The sequence below is a fragment of the Pelophylax lessonae genome (genome assembly GCF_965119305.1).
Source record: "Pelophylax lessonae genome assembly, chromosome: 10".
NCBI classification, from domain to species: domain Eukaryota; kingdom Metazoa; phylum Chordata; class Amphibia; order Anura; family Ranidae; genus Pelophylax; species Pelophylax lessonae.
In genome coordinates, this window is record NC_138777.1 from 182,972,087 (window position 1) to 182,996,110 (window position 24,024).

The 24,024-nt window shown below is 42.4% G+C and overlaps 1 protein-coding gene across 1 annotated transcript in view; it reads left to right on the forward strand.

Annotated features, from left to right (window-relative positions):
• The window catches only part of BBS2 (Bardet-Biedl syndrome 2), a 70,628-nt gene that overhangs the window by 44,375 nt on the left and 2,229 nt on the right, over window positions 1-24,024 (forward strand). Inside the window, exons 7-17 of the mRNA XM_082269904.1 lie at window positions 2,134-2,238; window positions 3,828-3,914; window positions 4,714-4,849; window positions 6,176-6,315; window positions 9,443-9,587; window positions 11,645-11,816; window positions 14,112-14,241; window positions 15,010-15,141; window positions 15,257-15,394; window positions 17,913-18,025; window positions 22,159-22,307. Coding sequence (XP_082126030.1) covers window positions 2,134-2,238; window positions 3,828-3,914; window positions 4,714-4,849; window positions 6,176-6,315; window positions 9,443-9,587; window positions 11,645-11,816; window positions 14,112-14,241; window positions 15,010-15,141; window positions 15,257-15,394; window positions 17,913-18,025; window positions 22,159-22,307 — 1,447 coding nt within the window. The remainder of the gene's footprint in view (window positions 1-2,133; window positions 2,239-3,827; window positions 3,915-4,713; window positions 4,850-6,175; window positions 6,316-9,442; window positions 9,588-11,644; window positions 11,817-14,111; window positions 14,242-15,009; window positions 15,142-15,256; window positions 15,395-17,912; window positions 18,026-22,158; window positions 22,308-24,024) is intronic.

Below are 24,024 nucleotides of genomic sequence, written 5' to 3' on the forward strand. Positions count from 1 at the left end.
CCTAACCCTGCTTTAAACTTCTCCACAACTTTATCCCTGACTTGTCTGGTGTGTTCCTTGTCCTTCATGATGCTGTTTGTTCACTAAAGGCCCGTACACACGTACCGATTGTCGGCCGTTAATATTCGGCCGACAACCGATCGGCCGATTGTAGGCTTGTTAGTATGATGCTTCCGACAGCCGACAGCGCACTTTCGGCCGAACAGAATCTGTCGTGCAAGCATTAAAATTTTTGTATGCCGACACCAGAACGGCCGATTGTTCGCCAGTCAGTACAGATTTCGGCCAACAGACAGCAGATTTGCAAAACTGGGCATGCTCAGAAAAGAAAAACACAGGGAAAGTTAACCATCACATGACATCACTTCTGCAGTCGGCTGTTGTTGGCGGACAAAATTCGTGTGCAGTCTTTTGCACTTTTCAGCGGACACGACAGCCCGGGGACAAAAGATTGAAAGTTCGGTCGACGATCGGTACGTGTGTACGGGCCTTTAAGGTTCACTAAGGTTCTCCAACAAACATATGAGGGCTTCACAGAACAGCTGTATTTCTACTGAGATTCAATTACACACAGGTGGACTCTATTTACTAATTAGGTGACTTCTGAAGGTAATTGGTTCACTAGATTTTAGTTAGGGGTATCAGAGTAAAGGGGGTTGAATACAAATGCACACCACACTTTTCAGATATTTTTTTGTAAAAAATTTGGAAAACCATTTATAATTTTCCTTTCACTTCACAATTATGTGCCACTTTGTGTTGGTCTATCACATAAAATCCGAATAAAATACATTTCAGTTTTTGGTGGTAACATGACAAAAAATGTGGAAAATTTCAAGGGGTATAAATACTTTTTCAAGGCACTGTACTTAAAGCGGAGTTCCAGATGTTTTTGTGTTTATTAAAAGTTAGCAGCTACAAAAAGTGTATCTGCTGACTCTAAATAAACACACACTCACCTGTTCCACGATCCAGTGATGCGGCTGCCCGAAGCCTCGATCCTCTCCCTCTCCTCTCTGCGGCACCGGCATCACTAGTGTTGGCACCCAGCGGTGACAGCTTTCAGCTTCACAGCAGGGTGCACACCCCCCATGCGCAAATCGCGTTGCACGTCCTGAATGGACGGGCAAACTTCTGGGACCTGTGACGTGTACAAGAAGATTGCAGGAAGCCTCCCACCCTCCCAGGAGAACTTTCGCTCGAGCCACCTAGACGGCCTAAGCGGAAGTGGGAACGGCTACCTGTCAAAACCTTTTTACCTGCTCCCCCCCAAATAAAATGACATGCCTAATGTGGCATGTCAGAGGGTCAGGAGTACTTAAAGCAGTAGTATCATGCTTTTTTTGACTTTTACCTACAGGTAAGCCTATAATAAGGCTTACCTGTAGGTACAATTAATATCTCCTAAACCGGCACGGTTTAGGAGATATTTTCAGTGCATGCAGCCGCTCACGAGAGCGGCGCATGCGCTCTGAAGGTCCGGGGGACCTTCAGTTTTGCTTGCCGGGAGCTTGCCGCGGGAGTGACGTCGTCGCGGCTTCGGCCAATCACAGCGCCGGAGCCGCCGAACCCGGAAGAGACGGCGAGGGATCATGGCAGCGCCCGCAGCGCTGTTCGGGGGTCCGTGTCGGGGCTTCGTTCTAAGGTAAGTAATACATAATGAGCTAGTATGCGATGCATACTAGCTCATTATGCCTTTGTCTTGCAGGTTTTTTTATCTTCAACCTTCCATTTTAATTTGATTGTACCATATTATATGGCTTTTTGTTTGAATATAAAGAATTATTAGAAGTTGTTTTATAGGGAGATTTTTGACAGTGGATTTTTTTCATTTTTCATCTTATTCATCATTTTAATTTTTGGATATTAATTGTATTAAATGGTTTACATGTGGATGTTATACATTTACCACCATTGTATTATAGCTATTCAATGTATCCTCTGCGACATGAATCTGTATGATTAAGCCCCAAGTGAGGGCAGGAACAACAATGTAAGAATGGTCATGCAGTGGTTTCAATGAAGTTTACTGACAATGGCAAAAAAACCTTAGTGGTGTGTGTGGCCTGGGCATTTGTTTGACTTGTGACGGGTTAAAGTTTAATGAAAGGTATTAATATTTTCTTCTTTCAGACAATCACAGCGATGTGCCCCATGTACTCCAGTCGATTTGGGTATGCTCTTTCCAATGGTACCGTGGGAGTGTATGACCGCATGTCACGATATTGGAGGATAAAGGTGGGTGTGTTATTCTGCCAGGCACTAGAATTAGTTCATTTTATTTAAGTACAGTTAAAATCTACACTGGTCATGAAGAAAACAAAATTTTTTTTTATACTCTCTTCTTTCCAATGTCCTGAATCTTTAGACAGTTGTAGACCAGAGGCGTAACTAGAACCTTCAGGGCTCTGGTGCAAGAAACCATGAAAGGCCCCCCCCCCCCCCCCGAACCCCTGGCCGGGCCCTTTCCTTTAAGCCCAGGGCTCTTCCCACTGATCCTGGGGCCCTTTACTCTCGTTGCGGAACCCTTTCACAAGTTCTGCAGTAGGCTCCCTTCCTGCCATCTTGGGGCCTCCCCACGGTGGTGGAATGTCAGGGCCCGGTTGCAAGTGTGACCATTCAGAAAAGGAAGGAGCTGGAAAATGACATATTTACTGACCCCTCCCTGATTCTCTATTGTGATACATCCCCTGCAGCAGCCGTCAGGAGGGGGAAGGGAGCACAGTGTGTGTGTCGGGGGGGGGGGATGAGGCAGAACAATAGAGGGGGGGGGGACCAGTGGAGCACACAGGGGCCCAGAGACAGCAGAACATAAGTGAACTGGATAGGAGGAGTGGCAGGGGCAGCATACAGAAGAACCAATCTCCTCCATTTTCTCCTGCAGCTACAGGAGGAAAAAGGAGGACAGTGATTTCTCTACATGCTAAAATTGTATACAAGCCAGTGGGTGGATGAAGCCTGCCTTTTAATTACACAAAGCCACAGGTTTTCATTGTACACTATTACAACCTTCTAGCTACTGAGGTCCTAACGAACAATGACATCATCAGTTGATAAGGAGGATGTCAGTTGCCTGCATAGCATCCTTGTTTGACCCTCCCTTACCCCTCTCCATCAGCGAGTGATGGAGAAGAGAAACATTTGAATACTAGTCAGTGCCAGTTTGCGAAAGTGTATTTGCTTTGGAAGAAGAAATCACCTCGAATCTTGGGTGTCCTACGTTTATTGATGTTGCTGCATTATGTAAAATTATTAGAAAATATTTTACATTTTAGAATGGGGAGCCTCAAGAATGTCCATAATTTTGAAGGGTGCCTTGACTGAAAAAAAGGTTGAGCAACATTGCTTTAGAGGGTGGATAGATGCTGCTGAAGCTTTGAGGTGAAAATTGAGGTTTTTAATTTATATTAAAGTCAATGGGTATGCTAATGGTACCCCTGTGGGGCACCTAGATGGTAGGTAGGCAGCTTCCACACACCAAAAAGTTACCACAATCACCTCTGGCTGTGAATAAAATTTTTTGATCTGCCCCGATGAAGGGGTTGATTTTTGGCACCAGAATCAAATTTAGGTTTAGAATAAACCTCATTTGGGTATGGTGCTTCAATCCCAGATCCAAATATTCAAAAAGCTGACATCATAACCTTATTTACCTGTAAGGAGGCCCAGGATGCATGTGGGACCAGGCCAAGCTCAATTTTTATATAAAATATCAAAATATTAATATAACTACAAACTGTATCTCAAAGTTTTCAACATATGCTTATTTTTCATAACAGGTTTACTTTAGAAATAAACTTGTGTTTGTAACATTCATCTCTCTACAGTCTAAAAACCTTGCAATGAGTATACATGCCTTTGACCTGAATTCTGATGGTGTCTGTGAGCTGATTACAGGGTGGTCCAATGGGAAGGTGAGTGTTGCGCCATTATTTCTGCTTTACTTATGGTGTACTGTTGGCTAATGACTTTATGTGGGTATACACAGCTTTGAGTGCCCATCTTTTGGCCTCAATAACTCTTTTTAGTATAGCAGCTGGCCTTGAGAGCCCTAGCACCATCAAAGAGGAACTAAACTCTAAAAGTTCTGCCCCGAAAAAGGCAGAAGCAGAGGCAAAGGACTAATCACCAGTATTCCTGTGACCTCCCTGTAGCTGATATTTCTACCATTACTGACATACAATGCATGTTTGCACTGTATAGCTGTATAAAGTGGCAATCTTGTAGAGGCAGAGTTTTGGTTCCTCATGTCAGAGCCTCAAGCATAGAAAACTGTGAGCAGCACAGTAGTTACATCATCAAATCTTACTCTAAATCTCTTGAAACTAACAGTCAGAGGCAGCAGTGCATTGGATCTCACACAGCATCCATACAGCTATGAGACTGTAGACAGGAATGCCTAAGCACCCTCACATATCAGGAAGTGCACTGATATTTTTCAGCAGGAATTCAGGACAAATGGTTATATTTCCAGTGTGCTTTGGCACAGTTAAAATTTCTAAATGTTCCTTATAAAATATTGAAAATCTTCTTTGAATTCTGGTCCTCTTTAGTTGCATCCACCCCTGGGCCAAGAAGTGTGTATCCAGTGTTGGCAGTTAGCAACCCTTCCCATATTTCTGCTAATACTATGAGCTGTGCGTGACATGCTTATGCATATGTAAAAAATGTTATATGTATAATTTATCATTGCTGTTTGGGCTTGTTGTGCAGGTTGATGCCCGCAGTGACCGCACAGGTGAGGTCATTTTTAAGGACAATTTCTCCTCATCTATAGCGGGCGTGGTGGAAGGTGATTACCGCATGGATGGGAAGACTCAGCTTATTTGTTGTTCTACAGATGGAGAAGGTAAGTAAAGTTTACTCTGTGTGCTCAAAGTATCCCTTTCATCCAACATGTACATCTCTTATGTAGTGATTTCCAAATAATAATATGCAATTACTGTGGTGCACTGCTCAGTTCCTTTTATCTGTATCAGTAGAGGTGAAATCCATATTGGTTGATTGATTCCAACATACCTGCAAGTTTTAGGTTCATTGTCTGTTGCCTTCACCTTGTAAGAGGATGTCCCAACTTCGGTTCTGATGCTGTTCGAACTAGAAGGCAGGTGCTGTATTGAGTAAATGGATGGCAGAATTTAGGAGGAAACAGTAGTTGTTTGTCACCAGCACCCCAATGCGCCACTGAGTAGAGCTTTGTTTTGGAATAATTATAAGTTCTGAGGTTAAAAGACCAGACAAGCTCCCCTTCATCAGTGGTGATGGCGGTGGTGGCCAGTGGTGATGGTCCAAGCTCTGCAACTTATCTTGCCACAATAAAGCTCCATTGATTTGAGCATTGGTGTGCTGGAGCCATACTACTACTTCTGTCTTGATGTTTTTACATGCTTTGCGTGGACATGATTAGTCCTATTATGTGGCAGTAGAGCACATGTATGAACTGGTATCTTCTGTTTACAGAATTGCTGCTTCATTTTAGTTTGGGGTAGGGTAGGTGTTTGCATACTGGAGATTGGGTCTGGCTTCGAAAAAAGGGGCTAGCATTTTTTCACAACAGGTTTAGAACATTCATGAATTATTACCCAAGGTTTATTATTGGTTGTGGAGTATAGAGTCCTAAGTAATGTAGATGCATGGATGAAGACATACAGATAGAAGTAGTCATATTTTAGTAAATCTATTTACGTTTTCTACATACCTGACTTGTGTCAGATTTTACGTTCAATGTTGTGCATATACAAATATGTAGTTCTGCTGCAAAAAAAATATTTTGTAAATGTGTGTACAGCACTTTGATAGCATATTTCTGGCACTCTTATAAATTACATTATCAGACATTATCTTCACTTCAGTCCAGAGGGGCAAAACCTTATATAGAAATGGATGGACCAAGAATAGTTCTTAATCAAAGATACCAACATGTTGCAGGGTTTTATATATCTCCTTCATCAGAGCTTTAGATAAGAATTATTAGCGTAAAGTGCAAGGTGCCATCATTATTACCATAGTATTCTCTGTACTGGTAAATGTGAAAAAAAAAAAAAAAAAAAAAAGCTCTATACTTTTACAGAGTAGATGCCAGCAGGCAGAGAGAGAAGCCACTGTAGTATAGCAACTCATTACATTAAAGTTTGTGCTGTTGCTTTAAGTAACTGTTTACTTTATTCTATCAAAGTGAGGGGCTACCTTCCCTCCAGCCAAGAAACTGCTGGAAGTCTTATGGATACAAGCGCGGAGCAGGAGCTTGTCAGAGAACTCAGTCAGAAGAAGCAGAACCTGCTATTAGAACTGAAGAATTACCAAGAAAATTCAAAGGTGTGCAACGCCATCTCTGCTGTATTTCTTTAAAATTCACCTGTAGAAAAAAAAAAAAATCTCTTTTGTTTATTGATGGACACCACTCCTGATCTTCTTAACCATTGGGCTATACTGCCCCCTACAGGAGTAGGACACTAGGCAAAAAAAAAGTCTGGCAATGGGCAGTCCCAGGGGGTGTACTCCGTCTTTCTGCTATAGGTACTCAGTTTTTTTCCTGCCTAGTCAGGAGTAAGGACCTAGCTCCTTGCTGGGATCTCTGGATAATTTACATCCAGTGGTCACCCCAGTCTGGCCAGCGAGCACATGCAGACCTCAGCTCCGCGCTAGGTCGGCCGCAACATAGCCCCACCGGACAGGGGCTACCCTGCGAGTTAAACGCCTCACGCGGTCGCATAAGACCGGGTCGTGGCCCGAGTGGCCAACAGCCACCCCATTTAGAAGGGGAGGAGGAGGTTCTGTCTGGAGTGGTGCCTGCCTGGTTCCTGGTATGGTAAGTGACTGTCCCCCTGGAGGGTGTTGGGGTAGACATGGGCCCCTCCATGGGACTGTTGGACCCCTGAGTTCCCCTCCTTCCCATTAGGCACCCCCCGCTATCGGTCTGGTGGTCCCCGGGTGGAAAACTGGCAGTCGGATTACCTCAGTCCACAGGCGTTGGACCAAGAGGAGTGGTTTCTTCACCCAGAGGCATTTCATCAATTGTGTCTCCTGTTGGGCATTCCCAAGGTGAATCTGTTGGCGTCCTGGCTCAACAGAAAGGTGCAGAGGTTGGTGGCTTGGTCACGGGATTCTCTGGTGGATGCCACAGACACGCTGGTGGCCCCTTGGAGTCAGTATCGTTTTGATTTATGCCTTTCTGCCTCTCAAGATTCTGCCAAGACTTCTATGTAGGAGCGAGGCAGGAGGGATTCAGGTCATCTTAGTGGCCCCGGACTGGCCTTGGCTGGCTTGGTATGTGGATCTGGTGCGGCTGGTTGCTGACCTTCCTTGGAAGCTTCCTCCCTGCTGTCCCAAGGACCAATCTTCCATCCTGCTTTAGAGTCACTGGCTTCGAGGGCTTGGCTGCTTAACGCCAGGTGCTGATGGATAGAGGTTTGTCTGAGTCGGTGATTCCAACGCTGTTAAAAGCTAGGAAATCTACTTTTAGGAAGATCTACTATCGTACATGGAAGACAAACATTGCGTGGCATGAGTCTCTTGGGATTCTTTTTCGGTGGCCCGGATCTTGACCTTCCTTCAACGGGGGGTTGAGCAGAAACTGGCCTTGAGTACTATCAAGAGCCAGGTGTTGGCCTTAACGGTCTTCTTTTAAAGGCTCTTGGCCACACACTCCCTGGTGCGTACTTTTCTTCAGGGAGTTCAGCACTTGGCTTCTCCAGTGCGGTCTCTGTTACCGCCTTGGGACCTCAATTTGATGCTCTCAGTCCTCCAGAAGCCTCCCTTTGACAGTCTACTGGAGATTCCCCTGCTTACGCTGTCCCAGAAGGTGGCCTTTTTGGTGGCTATCACCTCTGCGTGCAGGGTGTCGGAATAGGCGGCATTATCCTGTCGTTCACTTTACTTGGTGGTTCACAGAGATAAGGTGGTTCTTCGCCTCTGTACGTCGTTTGTTCCTTCCAAAGGTTGTCTCTGATTTTCATTTGAATGAAGACATTGTGTTGCCTTCCCTGTGTCCCAGGCCAAAACATTTGAAGGAAATTCCTTTGCATGCCTTGGATGTCGTCCGGGCGATTAGGGTGTACCTGGCAGCCACGGAGTCTTTTAGGAAATCAGACTCACTATTTGTGCTCATGGATGGGCCTTGGAAAAGGTTGTCCACTTCCTCTGCGACCATTTCCAGATGAATCAGACAGACGGTGGTTCAGGCCTATTCCATCAAGGGTCAGTTTCCTCCTTTCTCTGTCAAGGTGCATTCTACTCAGTGCCTCCTGGGCCTTCCGTCATCAGGTGTCAGTGATGCAGATTTGCAAGGCGGCCACCTGGTCGTCGGTGCACACTTTCACAAAGTTCTATAAAGTGGATGTGTTGGCATCTGCGAATGCTTCCTTTGACCGCAAAGTTTTGCAGGCTGCTGTTTAGAGGACCTGGTCCTCTTTGAGGATGTATTGTTTTTTAGGTGGGCTCCAGTTGTTTTGGTTGAGCTCCTGTTTAACTGGTTGGCTATAGTTTTAGCCTTGGGAATTTCTTTTTCGCTGTTCCCACCCCTCATGTTTAACACTGCTTTGGGACGTCCCAATGGTTAAGAAGATCATGAACTGTGTCCGTCAATGAACGAAAGAGAAAATGGGATTTTTGACTTGCCGTAAAATCCATTTCTCTGATTTTCATTGACGGACACAACACCCACCCCTCTGTGGAGTTGTACAGTATCTCACCTATAGCAGAGAGAGGGAGTTTACCCCCTGGGACTGACCATAGGCATAGCAAGACTTTTTTTCTGCCTAGTGTCCTACTCCTGTAGGGGCAGTATAACCCAATGGTTAAGAAGATCAGGAGCTGTGCCCGTCAATGAACATCAGAGAAAGGATATTACAGTGAGCCAAAAATCCAATTTTTTATTGTTTTGAACAGTGCATGGAAGAGCTGGAACCCTTTAGGGTCTAAATAATGTTTGTGTCCCCCATAATTTTTGTGTCCCCCAAAAAGATATTTCTCCTCTTTTCCTGTTCTGTTTGACACCAACAAGAAATGAGGGGAAATCTGCCCATTGGGGACACAGACAACGATAGAAACTTATAGAAAACTGTGTTCCTGTTCATAAGATTCCTGCTTCATTCCCTGTTCAGCATGATTGGCATCTGTCAAATAAATAGATTGATGTGCAAGCAAAAGTCCTGTTTTTTTTTTTTAAACTCACCTTGCTTATAATTTCAAAGTGAATTTGGATTGTGTTTCACCTTATTCAAAATAGATGGAAGTTGACCATGCGCAACTCTATTGGTATATCGGGGTCACTTGATTTTTTTGTTTTGCTAAAATGGTAATAGGGTTACAGATGGCTATTTTAGATGTGTATATTCATTTGACAAGCTCTTGTTTATATACAGATACAATGTCTCCTTCTTATATGGTTTCATATACCAACTATGTAGTGCTCAATATTGTTTTCCGTTTTTCCTTGTAACAGGCAGAATCAAGGGCACAAGCAAGTGAGCCTGATGGCCAAATGGGAGTGATTCCAGCAAACACACAGCTGCAGACGGCTCTGTCTGTCACTTTGGGATCAGAGACTCAGGTTGCCCATGTGGAGCTGAGCATATCAACATCTAATGGTGAGGAATGGTACCTGGTCCCATGTCATGGGGTCAAAATGGACCTAATAATTATTGTACTAAAACATTAGATAGCCTGTAATAAGGTCAGGTTTTTTTTATTAGACACAAATTATAAACAGAGAAAAAATATTGCCATATAGTGCCACAAAAGAATATTCTTGTTAAATCCTACAATTTACAATCTTAGAGCTGGTAGGAAAAAAAAGAAGAAAAAAAAACACCTGATTCTGAAACAAAGACATTATGAGGGAGATGTACTAAAACTGGTGCGCTCAGAATCTGGTGCAACTGTGCATAGAAACCAATCAGCTTCTAACTTCAGCTTGTTCAATTAATCTTTGGCAATAAAACTTAGAAGCTAAATGGTTACTTTGCACAACTGCACCAGATTTTCTGTACACCAGTTTTAGTAAATCTCCCCCAAAATGCCATTATATGCCTACATATCTAGATATGAACAGCAGATATATGTGATGATTAGATTTGTATGTATTTGTCCGGGCTTATTTAAAAAAAAATGTGAATCTAATTATAATAGGGACAGGCTAGATGTCCGACATCCTCAGTGTCCATTCACACTAGTCCGACTTGTCAGGCGACTTGGTCAGCGGTCCATTGACTGGTACAGGAGCCGTTCTAATAGGAGCGACACAAGTCACTCCGACTTAGAAAAAGGGTCCTGTACTACTTCGGGGCGACTTGCATAGACATTCATTTTATGAAGTCCGTGCAAGTCGCGCCAAAGTCGCGCTGCACGCGACTTCACAGGTCGCCCCCTTATTCGAAGCGACGTAGTGTGAAAGTCAAATCTGGTTTCTTGTGTTGTGAAGAAATGTAGCCTAATGTGTTATGGGGCAAATTTCTGTGTGCTTCCTCCTGTTGCTACCCTACATAGAGGGATCTACTAATAATACTGATTGACAAAAGTACATTGACAATTATTTCAATGGCAGTTATTTCTGAACATTGTTTCTGAATGTTTTTCTGGGAAAAGCCTTTTCAGACTCATAAAACAGAAGCAGTAATAAATAACTCAAGCATTAAGCTACTTCTCTGTGCTTTCCTGTTTAGATTTTGGAGGGAAATTGTGGAAAAGAAAATAGTTTTACAAGTTTTTTTTTCTACCTCAGATAATATTCTACTTCTGTTTGTCTCATCCACCATGTTTCTATAAAGTGGGTCATAGATGGTTCAAACTGGACGAGATTTGAACCATGTATGGGCAGGCTGATTACACTCAAGTTAAATGATCGATCAACTTGGGTACAAGCAGCCTGTAAGATTTTTTTCATGCGATTATGCGCTAGCAATAATCACTATGTGTTCTCCTGGCTGGGACGGCTCCCCCCGCTCCCCCCACCAACACAGTAGCTCCATGGGAGGGATTCCCCTATCAACACTGACTTTATTGATGGGAGAATCAAGTGAATTTTCTTAGGTTGCAGGAAAGAAAATCACACCATCTATGGACAGCTTTACACACTGTAATTTTATACATCAGCCCTTGTCCATCGAAAAAAAAAATCTCAATGCTTAGCCTGACATTGTTGGGTTAACTCAGTTATACAGTGGCAAGCACAAAGCACTCATACTTCAGATTATAGTAACCAATAGCTATCAGTCAGATATCACTTACTGAGGACTGATGATTTTAAGTTGCTGCACCTCTTTGCTCTTTGGCTTGTTGACTTGGTATATCTAATGTTTGCCTAGGTTTTATCCTGGCTGCAATAAACAGGCTTTTTAGATAATGGCTTACCTATCCAGTACATGCAGGTACAAATCACATTCTGAACACATACATCATAATTAGTAGACAGGTCATGTGGACTTTTGTTAGCCTTTGTTTAACCCTCAACTCATCCTTAAAGATTTTCCAAGATCTAAAACCTACAGGAGTATTCTGTTCCATGGAATGGTTACTCATAGCAACTGACCATATTGCAGCTTTTATTTTTCAAGGGCAAAACCTGACAGAAGTAGACAGCACCACCAATTTTGAGTTTCCTTCCCTTTGTTGTATATGATGTTCTGAAAGGACATTTTTCTTTTAGATACAATCATCCGTGCAATACTCATCTTTGCTGAAGGTATATTTGAAGGTGAAAGCCATGTTGTGCATCCCAGTGTCCAGAATCTTACTGGCCGCATTCGGGTCCCTATCTGCCCTCCTAAAGATGTGCCTGTGGATCTGCACATCAAAGCATTTGTTGGTTACAAAAGCAGGTATGAACATAAAAGAGGAGATAAGGTTCCATATAGCAATATATGCTCTAAAATAAAAATAAGTTTAGTGGACATTAAACAAGATTAATATCTATACAAATCAGTGTTAAGTTAAAAAATGACATAGCCAACATTAATATGGATAGTTTCAGTGGCCAGCATAGGTCAGAGAGTCTGGATCACAGAATGTCTGAAGGTGGCCATAGACATCAGATAGTTATCGGATAGCTGTTTGGCAGCTAGGTTGTGCATGCACAGCCGACCATGATCTAATGTCTGTAGGCAGCCTTAAAGCGATTCTAAAGTCTTGCTTTTTTTTTTTTTTTTTGCATAAAAATAATAAACATGTTATACTTACCTGCTCTGTGCAGTTGGTTTTGCACAGAGTAACCCCAGATCCTCCTCTTCTCGGGTCCCTCACTGGCTAGGGCTCCTGGCCCCTCCCTGCTGTTGAGTGCCCCCACAGCAAGCAGTCTGCTATGGGGGCACCCGAGCTGAGCTGCAGCTCCATGTGTCCATTGAAGGAGAGTCCCAGGCAGCTGAGTCTCTCCTGCAACACTTCTGGATAGTGATGGGGTAAAAATTGGGAGGGCTGCTGCACACAGATGGTTTTTTATCTTCATGCATAGAATGCATTAAAGTGGATGTAAACCCGATTCATGAAATTTGACCTGGGCACATATATCTGTAGTGTTTACTTATCTCTCTCCAAAACACTAAATCCTGTGTCTTTCTGCTGTTCTTATTAGCATAATTTCTGAAAAGTTCTCTGTCAACCAAGATAAAACCAGCCTGAAATTTGGGTCGTGGGAGGTTGCTATAAATAGATTAGCAGAAAGCTTGTCTTGTCACAGCACAGCTTTGCACGTTTCTGCATTCTTCTACCTATGTGGAGGGGGGGGGGGGTGTATGCCTTTCCTCCAATCGGCTGTCTCCAAGTGTATGCCAAGAATCCACTCCTACTGCTGAATGAGGAAGTAAAAATTCTAACCCAATGTTAGAATTCTAAAGAGTATAGCAAGCAGAATACAGCAGATATACATGTAAAAATGATGTAGGGAGATTAGTTTCATCCCTGTGTATCATCTGAGGCTGCTCACTTCACTGGGTATATGTGAGGGTTTACATCCACTTTAAGGCGGTTGTACACCGCTGCACTTTTTTTTTCCTCTTATCTGCAAGGCAAAGGCATAATGTGCTAGTATGCATTGCCTACTAGCATATTATGTTACACTTACCTAAAACTAAGCATTCCAGTGATGCAATGTCATCACTGGAGACAGCATCCATCTATACACGGTCTTCCTTCCGGTTTTGCGGCACGCATTGATCGCACGATAATCTGATCATTAGTACACAGCTTTTGACAGCCGATCACGACATTTTGTCCAAGAGAATCCGAAGGGACAAACAAGAAAACTTTTGTCGTACGCTAGCCTAATGACAATTGTTTAATCAGTGCAGAATGCGTTTGCTAGAAATCGATTGACAAGGACCACGCATGATCAGAAACACGAAAATAACCCGGAAAAAGCCTGGCTGTTTTTTTTTTTATTTTGCACTGATATGTATCTACCCAACCAGGATGCTTTTCTAGAGTCGTAGGGAAAAAAAAAATCACACGTTTAGTACACATTGTTGAATTCGATACTAGTATCATGCAACAAAATGCAAACAATAAGGGTCCATTCAGACTAGCGTGACTTGTCAGGTGACTTGTCAACCTGACAAGTCGTGCTCGGTCGCTCGCCATTGATTAGCACAGGACCCTTTCTAATAGGAGCGACACTTAGAAAAAGGGTCCTGTACTACTTTGGGGCGACCAGGAGGCGACTTGCATTGACTTCAATTATATGAAGTCCGTGCAAGTCGCGGTGCACAGCTCACAGGTCGCCCAACAAAGTCGGATCGCGCCAGTCTGAATGGGCTGTAAGTCATCCGATTATCTGATCGTGTGTACAAAGCATAGGAGGAGTTTTTCAGCTGTAAAAACGCTCCAACGCTGATAAAAGCTTAAAAAATGCTGTACAACTCATTCTACAGCTACAGCTTTCTGCAGCTATCGCTTCTGGCGTTTTTATAACGTCCAGTGTGCATGAGGCTGAAGAATTGCTAAAGGTAAAGGAAGAGCAGGGAAAGGAGGGATGAACAGGAAGAAATATTTTGCATAATTCATGATAAATAAAATTTCATATAAAGGTGAAATGTGAAGGTGGATATAATGTATGTCTTTTCATAGATGGTTTAAAATTTTCTGTTTTGAAATATTGAAGCATTTTGTTTGCTCATTGACAGTGTACAGTTCCACGTGTTTGAACTAACCAGGCAGCTTCCTCGGTTCTCAATGTATGTGCTCAGTAGTCCCGCCTCTTCACCAGAGCCATCCAGTCATGTGACCTTCAGCATCAATGAAAGGGTGCAGAGGGTAAGTCTTCTACAAAGACAGACTTTTATTCTAGCTACTGTATTTTCTGGCGTATAAGTTATCCACCACCTAGGAAACATGCCAGGTAGGTAAAAAGTAGGGTGACTACAAACATTCCCACTTCACACCCTATCCCCAGACGACGTTATTTATGATGAAACACGTAGGGTGGGGCCTACGACTTTATTGTCACCACACTATTACTCTCTGATTGGTTGGCTACGTTATTCGAGCCTGAAGCACAAAGGGAAGCAACTTATGGCTTTTATTAATAAAGTGATATTAGGTATTACACTATGCTAGTGCTCTTTTTTCTTGGAGATATCTTGGAGTCTATCGAGCATTGTGGTTTCAGGCTGTATGGTTCTGAGGGAGACCTAATTTCCTTGCGCTTGATGTGACTACTTATAACATAGTGGTCAACTGGTTCTTGTAAGCAGAATTTGTTACTCACCTAGGGTGTGAAGTAAGAACGTTTGTTGTCACCCTACGTTTTACCAACCTGGCACGTTTCCTGGGTGGTGATAACTTCTCTACTCACGTGGATTACTTACCTGGGACTTTTTTGCACTTATCAATTTATGGATATTTGCTTTTCTAGAACTTTTTTATATCAATTGTTTTTAGTGCTGCACTTTCTTTTATTTAACACCTTGGTGATGCTAGATATTCCATGTGACTTTATAGACTCCCAATCCCAGGCACAAGCAATAGACACACCTAGCTGTATGTGAACAAAACCTACTGTATTTTCCCTTTGTTTGGAAGGTTGTCCTGTGGTTGAACCAGAACTTTCTGTTACCAGAAGACACAGAAGTACAAAGTGCTCCATTTCAGATCTGCTTTACATCACTACGAGATGGGGGGACTCTTCTCATAAACATGAAACCCAATGGAGAGGTGGGTGATCCCCAATTCACTGAGATTTCATAGTTGGTAAGGTTGAATAAAGACACTAGTCCATCCAGTCCAACCTTTGTCACAATTTCTGTATAACATCATTCTCTCTGTGCAGATCACACTACGTACGGATGACATGGATCTAGCTGGTGACATTATTCAGTCACTGGCAACGTTTCTGGCCATAGAAGACCTGCCTGTGGAAGCAGACTTTCCCAAATACTTCAATCAGCTTAGAAAAGTGCTTGTGCAGGTGAGTTAGAGCTTCCTGCCCTGATCCAATACCCTGCTAAATACTAAAAGTTTTACAAATTATTCCTTATGTTTAAACATATCCTTCTATATTGTGTACTTGTCTGAATTAAGAGCACTAAGTGTCATTTCTGTCTGCTGCTTCGTTCCTCCGCTATCAGCATAAATCATTTCTGACAAGTTTTCCTGACACCAAGAGAAAAATTGTGACAGGAGAGGGACCCCCAGCCGATTGACAGCCTCAACTCTGTTCCTATGTGCTGTGTGGAGGGGATGGGTGTGACCCCTTCAGAACTCTCCTCACTGATCTCTGCAAAGTGTAACTTCAGTTCTCTGCCCTCTTTTTTCTGAAATTTCAGACAAGCTAATTCAATACAAATGAAATAAAAAGAAATGGCGCGCTAAAATACTCCCTAACAGCAATATACGAAAATGATATGCAATGTGAATATTTAAAGAGGTTGTAAAGTCACAAAACACAATTACTTGTATCATCTCTGTTTTTGCAAGATATAGACCTCAGGCACACAGAGCATCTGGAAAAAAACGAGCTGCAAAGCTAGTTCTGAAGCTAGGAAAAAGTGGCATCAAAAACGCGTCTTTCGCAGTGTTTTGCATTGGCATCAATGCTCATTTAGTCGCGTCACTTACAGCTCCTAAAAGCCTGTGTGTGCATGAAGCCATAAAATAACATGGAGGGGCGTTCTTAAGCTGCAAAAAAAAAAACATCTGGCGCTCCTAAAAGCAGCTGTAAAAATGCCCTGTGTGCATGAGGCCATGAAGTGCAGTGTGTGGGTTTCTTTTAAATTATAATCCTAAAAAAACTTTTTTCAAAGCTTCTCTGTGCATTCACATGATCTTCCTCTGCTCTGCTTCCTCGATCTAAGAAAAGTAGTGGGAGGGCTGAGATTCCCCAGTGATGTCAGTCAGCCAGCAGAGGCAGATCATGTGACCACACAGAGGCGTTGTGCAAAAAGGTATATAGGATTATAATTAAAAAAATAAAAACTAACATAATGCTTTGAATATCTTGCTGAAAAATGTTCTCAATAAAAATGATATGATTTAGAAAAAAAAAAAGAATATCTTACTAAAACAGAGAAGATACAAGTCATTGTAATGCATTGGAATAGAGGCAGGAGGAGAGGGGAGGGGCTCGGAGGAGATCGGCTCTGCAGACACAGACTGGAGCTGACAGGCAAGGGGGGTGGGGGAGAGGGGGGAGAAAGAGACTGCGTATGACGGAGGCACGCAGGCTGACCACAGTGGTCAGGGGCCAAGCTCAGCATCCATGATTACCGTGGTCAGCACACAGATGGTGACACAGGAGCTGGCAGGATCAACCAGGTAATTAAGATAAAAGAAAGAGAGAGAGAGAAAGGACAATGCAACAGCACTATGCTACTGATTATGCTTTAAAGGAAAAGGAGCATTTTTTTCTTTTTTGGGTAACAACCACTTTAATAAATAGAAAAAGAAAATAAAAAGTAGTCCCAATAAAAGATAATGAAAAGGCCCAAGGTGAGCGAGTGCAGAAGATCCAAGGTATACGCCATCAATCCTCCAAGTGCTCCACCACCTATGTGTGCAATAAGGACTCTTAGCAAAATTGGTGGACTCTTTAATCAAAGAGTCAAAAAGGCATTGATCTATTAATGGACCCTATTACAGGGGATGGACATCCTTCAGATCACCACTGCATCCACATAAGTCCCTTATCATCGTCAAGTGAAATTAAACTGCATGAAAGAAAAGCCAGAAGGGCCACATAGTGTAAAACTGTATATGAATATTTATTAAAAAAAAGTATAGACTACTTACAAAGTCATGGAAGATAAACATTTGTAGAAACAAACAATCTGGGAATCGAAAGACCACTTCCTGGTTACAGGGTGCGCAATGACGTGACAAGAGGTAGCTCCATCGTATGCGCTTCATCCCATCTGACGTCGTCAGGGGGGTGGACTTTTTTTGGTTTTATTTAAGCTTAAAAAAAGATAAGACAGCAGATAGACAGGTGCAACTTAAGTAGGAGGAAAATCCTTTCACTGGGTATATGTAAGGGTTTTTAACCACTTTAACTGCAGTATATTTGGTATGTACTATAGAATTCAGAGGGATCAATGCATTAGGTTTTTGGAATCTGATAACATTCTATATTCAAAGCCCCTTTCATACTTGTGAATGGGGCCATTCGCAATTTTGGGATACCCAGGGGGGAATCCTGGCAATGAGGGGGGGCCCAAAGAAAGCATTAGGCTGACCGCTCCCAGAGCTGTTCGCGGCTGATTGCATGTAATCGCTGTGGCAGGCCTATGGGATCTGTTGGCTTCATTATCTTCATTGGGGAATGCTCCATTTAAGGATTGGCAGCAGCAAATGCAGTGAGGGCAGAAGATTACTGGAGAAATTGAAGCTGCAAATACAAAAACTAAACTTGGTGGATTTTGCCTTTGAATAATGAAAAATGTGATAAAACCCTGCCTGATAGATGAACATAAAATAAATATTTTTTACAGGTCGACGAATCCCATTTAGTGCACCAGAAGCTCACTGCAGACATGGCTGATCAGTCGAACTTGATACGCAGCATGCTGGTACAAGCCGAAGATGCCCGCCTCATGAGGGACATGTAAGCACTTTTCCAAACTAGCTTGGACACGGTCTTGTGATTGCAGGTTTTAACCTGTAACCTGATAATGATGTCCCTATGTAACTAGAATAAAAGGAGTTAATGTTTAGTGAAGCTGTCATCGTGAGTTCACCTGCTCCCCCCATATAGGTGTTGTGCAAGAAGGAACTTAAAGTGAACCTTGCAGTACAATGCAAGGTAAGCAACTGCTGTCTGGGCCACCTCCACCTAAAGAATCTGATGTTAGTAGCTGCAAAATGGTATGAAAAAAGTTAGTCTTCTACGCTACTCTGAGTGACATCACTGTCTTTTCCTGGGAAGATTCCAGAGGAATGTAGAATAGGTGAAATCTTATAAGACGAAACTCCAGTCTATTGTAAGATTGTCTTCTAATGAGATTTCAGCTACTCTGTATTTTCCATGGTCAAGCTGAAAGAAGTGTGTTGTCATCCCTGCCTAAGTGGTGCAGGCAGAAGACATGGGTAAGGTAAGTATGAATCTAACTTTTTTTCTTTATAGGTATATTTTGCACCTACTAACAGCAAGAGATTTTTACAGGGGCAAAGGTCCCAGACAGTATACGCAACGCAGACCTTCCATTTTACTGCAAGGCCAACTTTTATTCAAGTAGAAAAGCCTGTCCTCTGCCAACATGCTGAAGATAAGGGTCCTTGCTCTCTCTGGGAAACAGTGGTCTTTTTACAGAGCCCCCTGCTGAGGCAGACCTATAGCTCCACAATCAACAAAACTCATGGCACCGGTTTGTAGAGATCTAGCTTTGACTCAGACTTCTGCAGAGAGACCATTGCTTCCACAGTAATGGTGTGAATACACGATTAGAATATCGCCCGATCATTCGACCACCGACTTTTGAAAAAGTATCTGTCGGTCAAAAACGTTGCCAACATACACGGTCCGAATATCGCCCGACCGTTGCCCGCCGACCATCGAAACAGTGTTCGTCGGTCGAAAACGTTGCCAAGAACGTATACAGATTTAAACTTAACGACCTCAACACCAATGTATAGAATATCGTTCTTTCGCAACGAGATGACAGAATTTTTCGGGTTTTTCAAACGGTATTTTTCATTCACAATATCGATATCGCTCATTGTTGGCTGGGCATTAACGAGTAGAATATCGGCCGATCGCTCGCTGAACGGAAATTTTCGGACGATTTTCTTATCGTGTATTCCGGCCATAAGGGTCCTTCTCCACAGAATGGATTGAATTAAAATCAGTGCTGCCCAAACTAATTTTTACTACATAAAGTGCTCAATATTCATGTGCAAAAAAAGCTGTGCAAAATAGCAATGTAAACCATTAATGATAATACAATGAATTACTGCAGCAATTCCTTAAAAATCAAACAATAAATAAATATATCAGTGCTGCTTCAAATTTGTGATTCCAAATAAACGTGACATCAGCAGTAGTTCATGTGAACATAAAAAATAAATAAATGCAACAAAGTTCATAAATAGTTTAGTGCACTGGTGGCAGAAAGTTAATTCAAGTGCTTGTGCTTATAAATACAATAGTGATCACACTGTGCTCCCCTCTTGTTTCCCTACTCACCCAACAGATGGGGAATTATGCATGAATATATGTATGCCGTTTTCTTCGGTGATATGCTGATTTTGCTGAGAAGCTTGGGTTCCCAGTGATGCGATATACAGTCAGGTCCATAAATATTGGGACAGCGACACAATTCTAATCTTTTTGGCTCTATACACCACCACAATGGATTTGAGATGAAACAAACAAGATGTGCTTTAACTGCAGACTTTCAGCTTTAGTTTGAGGGTATTTACATCCAAATCAGGTGAACGGTGTAGGAATTACAACAGTTTTTATTTGACATTATAAAATTGATCCGCTTACATTTAAAACCAGGAAGTAGTACACTGAAAGCCGTGGCGGCGTGTGTTCCAATAACCGGAAATGACGTCTGACGCTGATTTCCCGCTTTACACGTTTCGCCCCTCCCACTGGGTGTCCTCAGTGTACTACTTCCTGGTTTTTAATGTAAGTGGATCGATTTTATAATGTCAAATAACAGTTTTACACTATGAAGATTTTTCTTTGATTGCATATATCGCATCACTGGGAGCCTTACCCTGCCAAGCTCCTCGGCAAGATCAGCATGTCACCAAATAAAATGGCATACATATATTCATGCATAATTCCCCATCTGTTTGGTGAGTGGGAAAACAAGAGGGGAGCACAGTGTGATCACTATTGTATTTATAAGCACGAGCACTTCAATCGACTTTCTGCCACCAGTGCACTAAACTATTTATGAACTTTGTTTTATTTATTCATTTATCTTCACATGAACTACTGCTGCTATCACAGATTTGAAGCAGCACTGATATATTTATTTATTGTTTGATTTTTAAGGAATTGCTGCAGTAATTCATTGTATTATCATTATTGGTTTACATTATTGGTTTTGCACAGCTTTTTTGCTCATGAATATTCAGCACTTTATGTAGTATAAATTAGTTTGAGCAGCACTGATATAAATTCAATCCATTCTTAAAGGGGCATCACCTATATTTCCGCAGCAGCTCACTTTGCGATTTTGCACTTATTGTTTGGCACTTTATCTAATATATTTAGCAGTGCTGACAGACACTCAATTCACTTTAAAGGGGCCGTTACCTCTAATTTCAGCAGCAGCACAAACACATAAGGCGTTATAGGAAGGTTATTAATTTAAAGCAGCGCTGGTACTCACATTACACTTCTCCACAGAATGCTGGCAGGGGACAGGCTTTTCCACTTAGGCGGCTTTCAAAAGTAGATGGACTGTAAACCTTTGTTTTGATGCAACTGTAATCGGTTTAACGGATTTAAAGTGTAGCTTTAGTACAGTAGTAGTTTAGAAAGTAGTTTTAGGAAGTAGTTGTTTTTTGTAGTAGTTTAGAAAGTGCACATCCTGTTAGAATTTTCCCTTCCTAATTCACCTGTGGGAGGGAAGTTTGGCCATACACTGAGACAGCTGATTGGAGGAAAGGCACACACCCCCTCTCCACATAGGCAGCATCATGAAGAGCTGTGCTGTGAATAGACCAGCTGTCTGCTAATCTATTTCTATGAATCCACCCGGACACAAAATTCAGCCTGGTTTTATCTCAGTTGATGGAGAACTTGTCAGAAGTTATCATGCTGATAACAGAACGGAGCAGGAGAAAGCCACTAGGGCTTTGAAGAGAGAAAAGAAAACACTACAGATAGATGTGAAAAGATCAATTTTCTTGAATAGGGTTCACTTGGGCTTTAAAGTGGAAGTAAACTTCCCTCTAATGTTTGTACCAATAGGTAAGCCTATAATAAGGGTTACCTAGTATAGGTACTGTAAATATCTCCTAAACTTGCACGGTTTAGGAGATATTTACTGTATACTGCGCCAATCTCTGAAGGAATGGCCGCCTGTGCCGTTTCTTCAGAGCCCTGTGCCATGACCGGCTGCTCCCGCGCATGCTCGGGAGTGATGTTACGCGGCTCCGGACACTCAGACAGCCGGAGTCCACGGACCCGGAAAGGAGACGGGGGAAGATGGATGCGGCCTCCAGCAGGGATGATGAGGACTTCGTTTGCAGGTAAGTCTCACAAAACATGCTAGTATGCAATGCATACTAGCACATTATGCCTTTACTTTGCAGGTGATCAAAAAAAAAAAAAAGAGGCAGTGTTTACTTTCTCTTTAACTGAAGTATTCTGTATCTAACTGAGTGGTCAGTTTACATCAGAAACATGTGAGAAGGAAGCACTACTATCCTTGCTGGCCTCTAGGGCCACGTCACAGTAGAAAACTCCCTCCTACCTCTCTGTGTAACTCGCTTACTGGCGGGATGAGTAATGAAACCCTGCAGAATGTAAGTTTCCAGTAAGGAAGCAACACACAGAAACAGGTGTGTAATTCTGCTATCCTGTTTTCCCCTCTATTATGATCCTGGTGATGGCAAGGTCCTACCAGCAACCGGATTGCTATGGGTATACACTCTTGTATACATGTAACTTTTCTTACCAGTGTGCCCCTGTTCAGATAGGACTGACTGTGCTGGCTGAAAAGGGACTTTTATACATTGTGATAAGTGTAATGTCATTATTTTCTCCTGACACAGGAAGAATATGAAAAATCGTTATACAGAACTCTATGACCTCAACAGAGACCTTATAAATCGCTACAAGATCCGCTGCAACAATCATACAGAATTGCTGAACAATCTCAAGTGTGTAAATCAAGCAATACAGAGGGCAGGACGTTTACGGGGTAAGTTTGGATCATATTGGTACTTATATTAGGATTTGCTCAAACTTTGTGTATTAGTACTGCCTATACCTTGAAGAAGGGGGTAAACCCGAAAGCATGTCCTGTCAAATTCTATGTTCGTGCAAAAATAAAAAAAGTATCAATACTCAATTGTTTAGGACTTAGGAATTTTTTCTCACAGCACTCAAACTATTGCTAGCAAGGTTTGCAGTGCATATGCAAGTAAGCAGACATTTGTTTTCTATAAAATATTGTCTTGTAGTTTATATTGGCATTGTAGCCATCCTGTCTGCAGAGGCAAATCACAAGGGATCTCAGAATGTTTAACAGTATTAATTAATTGCACTCCCCTAATAAAATACGTTATTGGCATCTGAGGCACTGTCATTGGATACCAAGTTAGTGAAGGGGCAGATTAAATCCCCATAGTGAGAGAACTTGAAGCCTTGGTTACAATGTGTGCGTGGGAATGTGGGGCTTACCCATTACACACAAGATAATTTGGTATTTATATACAATTACTTGCAGAGCCTGGGGGCACATGCAAGTAGTTGGCAGTCCTTGAAATTAAACCTGTAGCCAGATCACACACGCTAAAATATATACATATTCTGAACAAGCAGTAAAATCACTTAAAAAACCCTCATTCATCTCTGTATCTACAGGCATTGTAAAGAAATTAATGTCTGCACAACAGTCTGTAGCTCTGATCAGTAAGCTCAGAGATGCAAACTAACTGCCAGAATGGCTATACTTCCATATTTGATATGTTCAGTTTGTAATAGGGGAAGGGGAATGGGGCAGGATCACCATCTATTTGCTACTAAATGAGTGCATAGTGAAACAAAAAGCATAATGTACAAAATTATTTATTACTCAATCATTTTGGAGTGAACATTCACTTGTAGGGCTCGATGACATGTGCGGTGCTCTCTGAAGAGTGATCTGCATTTAAATTGCTCTTCAGAGAGCATTCACCAGGTAATGCCTGATCAAAGCTTCCTCCCCACCTGCTTTAACTTAATTGCATGCTGTTGCAGGGAGCTGGCAAAGCAGCCCCATTCACTTGAAAGGAACAGGGGGTAGAATGCCAACTGCAGCCATGGCATGTATACACCCCCAGCCGCTGCCTCTGGATAGTGGTTGAGGGGCAGTAAAATCATGGCTCACCCCACAGCGTGAGGTTTTACTAAACCCCCCCATGTCATGTGTCAATGAGCCCAAAAATACAATTATGATTATACAGCACTTGCAAATGAAAACCTATGCTCATATAACATGTATGGGCTCAAAAAATAAAAACATATACAAAGTCTTTCAAATGTTCTCATATAAAGTGCTCAGATGCTCCAAACTCCATAAATAAGGTGCTGAAGTGCTTTATGTAAACCTGCTGTGAAGTGCGCCACACTCCCCTCTCGTATCCCCACTCACCAGAGAGAATGGACCCTCAGCTTTTCAGTCTGGGGTCAACCAAGCTTGAATCTGGTGTTGTGGATATCAGGCCTCTTGGCGCCTAAATCAGGTCTCACCAATAATACTCTTGGGGGGCTTTAATATCCTCCAGACTCAATAAAATAAAATGGTGCTCATAGTGAAATACTGTAAAATTCATATTTGCGCAAATGCAAAGCAACTTAAAAAAATTGTAGATAAACCATGAGGCTCTTCTGGGTTTGCCGCTGCTTGGTGTGTGTTCAACGGAGGATGGAAGTGA